We start from the raw sequence: 7145 nt of genomic DNA, 5'->3' as shown, positions 1-7145 counted from the left end.
GGCGTCCCGCCCTGGAGCCCCCGTGGCCGCGGCACAGAGCAGGGCCAGGAAAGACCTCGCACATCTGTCCCCGCAGATGGCGCCCACGGCTCCCACGGTCGGCAGGTGTGCCGTCGGCACGGGCTCTACGTCAGCTTCCAGGACCTCGGCTGGCTGGTAATTTCTCCTCCCCCTTCTCTCCTACATGACGATCCCCCAAAGGTCAGGCGTCTCCCCAGGAGGAGGTAGACTTAGAGGGATTTTTTTTCCTCGTATCGTCTGAGTTTTCCCAAGTTTTCTAAAAGGAGAATGTGTTACTTTGGCTTTTTGGTAAAAACTGTGAAAATGGAGACAGTCTGCATCCTGAGCCATAAAATGTCAGCGCTACAAAGGGAACTCGAGGCTGGGGTGGCCGAGCCTCTGAGCCTTTGCAGTGACAGCAGCTGCGGGAGGTGTGGGGGTGGGGCAGCGGGAGGACCACCCCGAGGACCACAGGGCTTGTTCCCAGTCCTGTCTGCTGAGGGTCTTGGGGTGGACGCCAGGCTTTGGGGGGGGCCTGGTCAGGAGGGGCCGAGGGTGAGTGACAGGTCCCTGAGGCTGAGGGAGGGAGGGTGAGGGGCAGCCCTGAATCCTCCTGTGACAGGTGCTAGTGGGAGGGGCCACATGGTGGCACTCACCTTCTCCATTCCCCACCCAGGATTGGGTCATCGCCCCCCAAGGCTACTCAGCCTATTACTGTGAGGGGGAGTGCTCCTTCCCGCTGGACTCCTGCATGAACGCCACCAACCACGCCATCGTGCAGTCCCTGGTCAGTACCAGCCTGTGCTGCCCGGGCCCGGGGAGGGCCGCCTGGAGGGGAATGGGGGCACCTGCTCCGTCTCGGAGCTTCTCACGTGGAACCTTGGCTGGGTGCACGGCTGAGTGCACGTGTCGTTAAACTCTCACACCTGTGCAGGTGCAGGTCCCTGTGTGGCCAGCTGCGTATGCAGACTCACTGCTGGTGCACGCACACATGCACACACACACACACATGCACCACACAGAACAGACGTGCATCCACCTGGGCACCTGGGCACTCTGAACACGTGTGCCCGTGTGCATGGGGTTGTTAAACCTCAAGTGACACGTGCACACGCGGTGAGAGACAGGCGTGAGTGCTCCCCACCCTCACGGGGAGTCGGGAGAGTCACCCTAGCCCTTGTGCACAGGGCTCTCCTCTCAGAAAGGCCAGGTCCCTGAGGCCCAACCTCTCTCCCGGGTCCCAGGTCGGAAAGGCCCTCCCCGCTCCCCCACTGAGAGCCCATGGCCGGCACACGGGGCGGTGCTGCCTGGTTCCTGTCACGTGGGCCTTTGAATGCCAAGCCCAGACACCTCATGTGGAGGCTGGGAAGTTGGGGAGCGGTGGCCCCCTGTCCAGTCTGGCTGACATCCCCGCAGAGGCCTGGGCTCCCCAGTGGCTGCAGAGAGGCTCTGGGCCCCAAGCCAGCCCAGTGCCCGCTGACAGTCCTCCGGGCAGGCTGGCTCAGAGCTGGGGCTCCCGGGACACGGGGGTTTGGGGGAACAGGCACCAGACTGCCAGACAGGCCCCCATCAGGAAGTGTCACCCCGTTCTGCAGCCCCCGTAGGGCTGGGCGGTCCTGGGCCCTCGGAGCGGCCCCAACACCCACGGGTGGAAGCCCGTGTCCTTCCTCTCCTGGCCCAGAGCTCGGGCCGCCGGTGTGGGGCCCTGACCAGGCGTCCAGTGCTAACTCGGCTCATCCTGCCAAGTCGCAGGGTAAATATTTGTGTGGAGGCCGAAATAGCTCCACAGTCAGGCTCTTCCTTGGCGGGGAAGCGGTCCGGGCGGAGGGAGCGGGCTCACCGCACCTGGTCCGCGTCCTGCCCCCGCGCCCGTGGTCTGTGTGCGCTGTTCCTTCATCGCCCAGAGTCAGACTCACCTGAGACGCTGTGAGGAGGGTGAAAAGCGCTTTGAGAAATGACGGTGTTGAGCCCCCAGGGGTGAACCTGGAATCCGAGGCTTATCCAGTTGCTCCATGAACCTCTTGTGATCAGCCAGGAGGGGGAGCCAGGAAGGAAGTGGACACAAGGAAGTGGACAAGGCATGATCAGGGTCATTGCAGAAGCCCAGAGAAGCCCGGTCTGTGTGGCTCAGAGGTTGAGCTCAACCCATGAACCAGGAAGGAGGTCACATTTTGATTCTTGGTCAGGACACATGCCTCGGTTGAGGGATCGATCCCCAGTAGGGGGTGTGCAGGAGGCAGCTGATCAATGATTCTCATCATTGATGTTTCTATCTCTCTCCCTTTCCCTTCCTCTTTGAAATCAATAAAAACATTTTTTTTAAAAGAAGCCAAGAAGAGGGAAGAGTGGAGGGGCTCTAGAGGGGGGGCGGTACTGCAGGGGCCTCAGGCATAGGCACCTGCCACCAGGCACATTGTGTGCTGGGAACCAGCAGGGTCCTCAGGTCTGAGGGGAGTGGGTGTGACGGAGTTGACAGGTGCCCAGGCTGTGCCCTAAGGGCCCGGGGCAGGGCAGGGGTCAAGGAGAGCAGATTTTCACATCACACCTGCGCTGGCTATGGTTGGAGATGGGAGGGGTCGGGAGGCCAGGTGCTGGGCGGGTCCTGGAGGAGGCCCCAGTGCTCACACTCTGCCTGCCGCCCCCTCCCCGGCCAGGTGCACCTGATGAAGCCAGACGCAGTGCCCAAGGCGTGCTGCGCGCCCACCAAGCTGAGCGCCACCTCCGTGCTCTACTATGACAGCAGCAACAACGTCATCCTGCGCAAACACCGCAACATGGTGGTCAAGGCCTGCGGCTGCCACTGAGGCCCCGCCGGCCGCTGCAGCGCCTCCCGCCGCGGTCAGCCCCGCTCCAGAGGCTGAGGCCCTCAAACCCAGCCAGAGCACAGACAGGACTGGCACAGAGAGTCCTCAGATCAACATGTCCATGCCCCTTCCTCCTTCCTGCCAGAGCTGGTCCTTCCAGGCCCCTGCGCCCCTCCCCTGCCTGAGGTTGTGATAGATTCTGGCATTCAGTTCTGGTGGGCGGAGTCATCAGGCAGGGTTCTGCCCCAGCCATGTCCCCCAGGGGCACGTGCTGACTGGCTCTTTGGGGTCGGCACAAAAGTCCTATCTGAGGACCTGCCCTTGCTCATTGCTGGCCTGGTCTTGGGCAGGTGTGCAATGACCTGAGAGGCACCTGGAGCCCAAGGTGGCCAGCTCAGGTCCTCCAGTCTCCATTGCAGGGTTTGGGGGTGTGTAGACAGGGTTTGGCCCATCTCCAGTTGCCTACCCTTCCCAGGGGGAAAAGTAGGCATTTCTGGGTACTTGTTAAAGAGCATGGACTTGCCTTGTGTGCCCTATATTTTCAGATCTGAATTACCAAACTGCTGGCCATAGGGAGGCATGTGGGGCAACTCCAGAAAGAGCTGAACGAGCAGCATGGTGAAGGGCTCAGGCCAATGGCATTTCTCTTCTGTCTCTACTTTCTCAGCACGCAGCGCATTGAAATTTTTCCTTTGGAGAAACAAACAATCTTGGGGCTTCACTGACCCATCTGTCTGTCATCGTGTTGAACGTCGGGAGTTCAGCTCCGTGGGAAAGTATCTTTTTACTGAGCCAAGCGCACATTGTGTAGCCCAGGATGACAGTGCCCAGCACAGATGACATAACGTGCCTTTCTCTTCTGCATGACAGGCATCAATAATCAACCTTGATACTGTTTTCTACCAAATCTGAATAGAATTTCAAATGATCAGCACAGAACTCAGGCAGCCGCTTCCAGCACATTAGAGTTGGCATGTGAATTGAAACTGTGCCGTCTCCTGCTAAGGAGCAATCTGTTCCACCCAGAGCGATGTGTCTGCAACGCCGGGCAGCCTGCGGCCAGGTGTGGGGCCAGGGTAGGGACTTGTCAGCACCCGTTGTGTCCATAAGTTGTCAAAACACAGGCTGGTCACCAAAGTCTGCGTCACCCTGTCTGCTCAGGAGCCCCGTCCTGTTTCTTGGGGCCTGTGAGCCCACAAAAAGGCCCCTGTCCCAGGGGAGTGACAGGCAGTAATTAGGGTGAGCTGGGTGGGAAGGTTCCCGGAAACCACTGTTCTCCTTGGAGCAGCCGAGGCAGTGGGAGTGTTGATTTGATTTCTGACTTGCTAACCCTGTAATTTACCTGCTGGAGCAGACAGTCCAGCTGCCTGAACCCTGAAATACTGTGTCGTTAATAGCAGATCCTGGGCCCACCCCAACCCACAGGCACGGGCCACAGAGGCAGAACGACCCGTGTGCCCAAGGACGTGCTGCACCCTGAGGGCAGGCTCCGGGAGAGCAGGTCTGGGGCAGGGGTGGAGGCTGGGCCGGGCTGCAGCCCCGACCCCTGGACTGGGAGGGATTCTGGGAGTGAGTGGTGAGGAAGAGGCCCTTCCCATGTATACAGGGTGGCCCCAGACTGTCTGGAAGGCAGGGAGCTCCCCATTCGCCGGGGGCTTTGAGCTCAGGCTGGCAGGGATCGGACCAGGCACTGGCAGGAATGTCAGATCTGTATTCTGGTTCCAACTCAGCCAGCCACTGACCTGCGTGCTGTCTGAACCAGTCCCCTTCCCGATCAGGCTTGTCTCCCCTCTGTGACATGAACCCATAGGACTCTCATCGCCAAAGGCCTTGGAGCCAGAGGATGGGCCTGCCACCCTCCCCTCATCTCAGAGCCAGGTGCCCAGCGGCCAAGGACATGAAACCTGGACCTACTGAACATCTCCCTCCTTCCAACACCAGGGCGGGGGGGAGGGGGGGGAGCCTGGAAACTGCCAACATGTCAATATTTCGTCTCTGCTGTGCTCACATGTAACTTGGCACAGTTAAGGGCGCCAGGAAAGTGCGTGAAATGAATGTTTTAAAGATGCAGCCTGCCTCGCCCAGCGGAACAGGAATGAGACATGAATCCCTTCACGCAGTCGAGCCGACAGTACAGCAGCCATGGCTTTCCTGTGACTTCCAGCACCGTCAGCCATCCAGGCGGCCACCAAACGACATCCAATGGAAAAGGCCTCGGGGAAGGGAGACGTTACAGACACAAAGCTGGAGAGGTGGCAGCGCTGTTACCAAGGCCACCTTGTCTGGTTGCCTGGCAACCCAGGTTACATTTGAGGCTGCGCATCAGAATCATGAATAAGGGAGGGCGCCTCAGGCCCACTGACAGCCACGTAAACGCTGACACAGGATGCAAAGGACAGGCGAGTGGGGCCGCTCCGTGCGGGAAACTGCTGTTCTCAGCACCCCTCGCAATCGGACGCGGCCCTGGCCGATGCCAGCTTATCAGGCACAGCTCTCCTCTTTCATGTTTGTGGGGAAGTGGGTAATGTGCCCGAGAAATTCCCTACAATTTCACAGGAAAGGAGGCTGTAACCAGGAGACCTGGCAGCAAATCCCGGCTCGGCCTCTTGTTCATTTGACTACGTTACGTAACCTGCGTTAGCGGTCCCCCCTGTAGAAAGGGATTGCGCCTGCCCTTGCACGGCCGTGATGGGGACCAGGCTGTGCACAGCGCACTTGGCACATCTGAGCGTGTGTGTGCAGGGAGTAGCATCTATTAGTGGTTCCAACTCAGCCAGTGCCTGTGGGTTGGGGTGGGCCCAGGTAAACCTTCCCGCCCAGCTCACCCAAATTATTATTTCAAAATAATTTGTAAATGTGGGCCTCCGTGTGTGCCTACTCCAACTCACTCTTCCGAGTCTCAGGTCACCACCTGGACACCTGGAGGTGCTGGTGTATTCTCCTCAAAGCTGTGCTCTCCCTAAAAATCTAAACTTGGTAATTTTTGTTTTAAACTGGGTAATCTCTCGGTGTGAGGGGCGGCCTTGCACCGCCCCTGCCTGTGGAGCCCCGGCCAGCGGTGACCGGCGGTGTCCACCTGCGGCCTCATGGGACGTTGAAGGGAATGACTCTGGGAGCCTTGAGCAACCATTTGCCTCCCTTTGCTAGGTTTTCCCTCACGTAGGAAAATATGACATGTATGCTGAGGAAAATATTATTACATGTACACTGAGGAAATGTTTGAAAATGAAAAACGATATGAACACACATAACCCCACCACAGAGAAAACTATCATTAATGATTCCTCCAGTCTTTTTTATTGGCACATGTATGTCTTTATACATAAGATACAGATATTTTACAAAGTAAGAATCATATTCTATGCACTGCTTGGTGATCTTATTCAATTTATGATATATTCTGAAATTATTAAATATTCTTTGAAAACATAATTTAAGCAGCATTCCACATCTAGACTTCTGCCTTTTTTCTCTTACAAACCAGGTCTCAGCGGTCCTCCCCAGAGGACAGGGGAAGAGACCACCCCTGCGGTCTCTGGGCTGGCCCTGCCACCTCACCTCAGGGTCAGCACCTGTACAAGGGTCATGGTGGACCTGGGGTGACTTCTGGGGAAGCCCCTGCACAGCCCAGGGGTGAGCAGCCAGCACCCTATTGTCCCGCCCACCAGCCTCCTGGCCAGTCTGCTGTTCCCATCTTCCCAGGACACCAGGGAAGCCCAGTGAGCGACGAGGTCCCCCACAGCCTCTCCCTGGTCTCTCAGGGTTGTGAGACCAGCCCTCCCTCCTGGGGCCTGGCCAGCCTGCTCCATGTAGCAGCAGGTCACACCCAGACTGGCCATGCCGAGTTCGTCACCCCAGCCCTGAAGGCTGCCATTCTCCTGGCCTCCCTGCTGCCGGTCCTGACAGCTGTGACTGACGGCCTGTGAGGGGACGCCTAGGCCAAGCAGCAAGGGTCTCTGCTGGGAATACTGTGGGCCGTGCAGCGAGCTCCCGATGCCAGAGGTGGGCTCATCCATCCCTCTACAGGAGCAGGCCTGGGCCACGGGGCCACGGGCCAGTGGGCCCCTCTCCTCCCCTCCCCTCCAGGCTCAACCTGATCTCAACCCAAAATGAGATCCAGCACAGCGGTTTCTGAATGTCGAGATTTGATTCAGAGCAACTGACAGGCAGCGGGAGCAGTGGCAGCCCTGGAGGTTTCTGGGGCTCAGCCTCAGCGTGAGAGGCTGTGAGGGGGCCTAGCCAGCCCCAATTGTGCAGGGTGAGGCCGGCCTCGCACAGGCTACAGACCGTGGCACCAGACTTCAGTTTCCAGGGGGAGGGGAGAAGGCTTCTTTTTCTTTT

At 58.6% G+C, this 7145-nt stretch overlaps 1 protein-coding gene across 1 annotated transcript in view; it reads left to right on the top strand.

The window, feature by feature from the left end:
* The window catches only part of LOC102426008 (bone morphogenetic protein 8B), a 20526-nt gene extending 16997 nt beyond the window's left edge, over positions 1-3529 (top strand). Inside the window, 3 exon segments of the mRNA XM_006109788.3 lie at positions 38-156; positions 677-787; positions 2655-3529. Of these exon segments, the coding sequence (XP_006109850.2) occupies positions 38-156; positions 677-787; positions 2655-2804 (380 nt within the window). The 3' untranslated portion in view covers positions 2805-3529.
* The last annotated feature ends 3616 nt before the right edge of the window (positions 3530-7145 follow it).

This window comes from Myotis lucifugus, unplaced genomic scaffold (genome assembly GCF_000147115.1).
Source record: "Myotis lucifugus unplaced genomic scaffold, Myoluc2.0 scaffold_260, whole genome shotgun sequence".
Lineage (NCBI taxonomy): Eukaryota > Metazoa > Chordata > Mammalia > Chiroptera > Vespertilionidae > Myotis > Myotis lucifugus.
The sequence above is the reverse complement of the archived record's forward strand: the minus strand, read 5'-3'. Positions and strand labels throughout refer to the sequence as shown.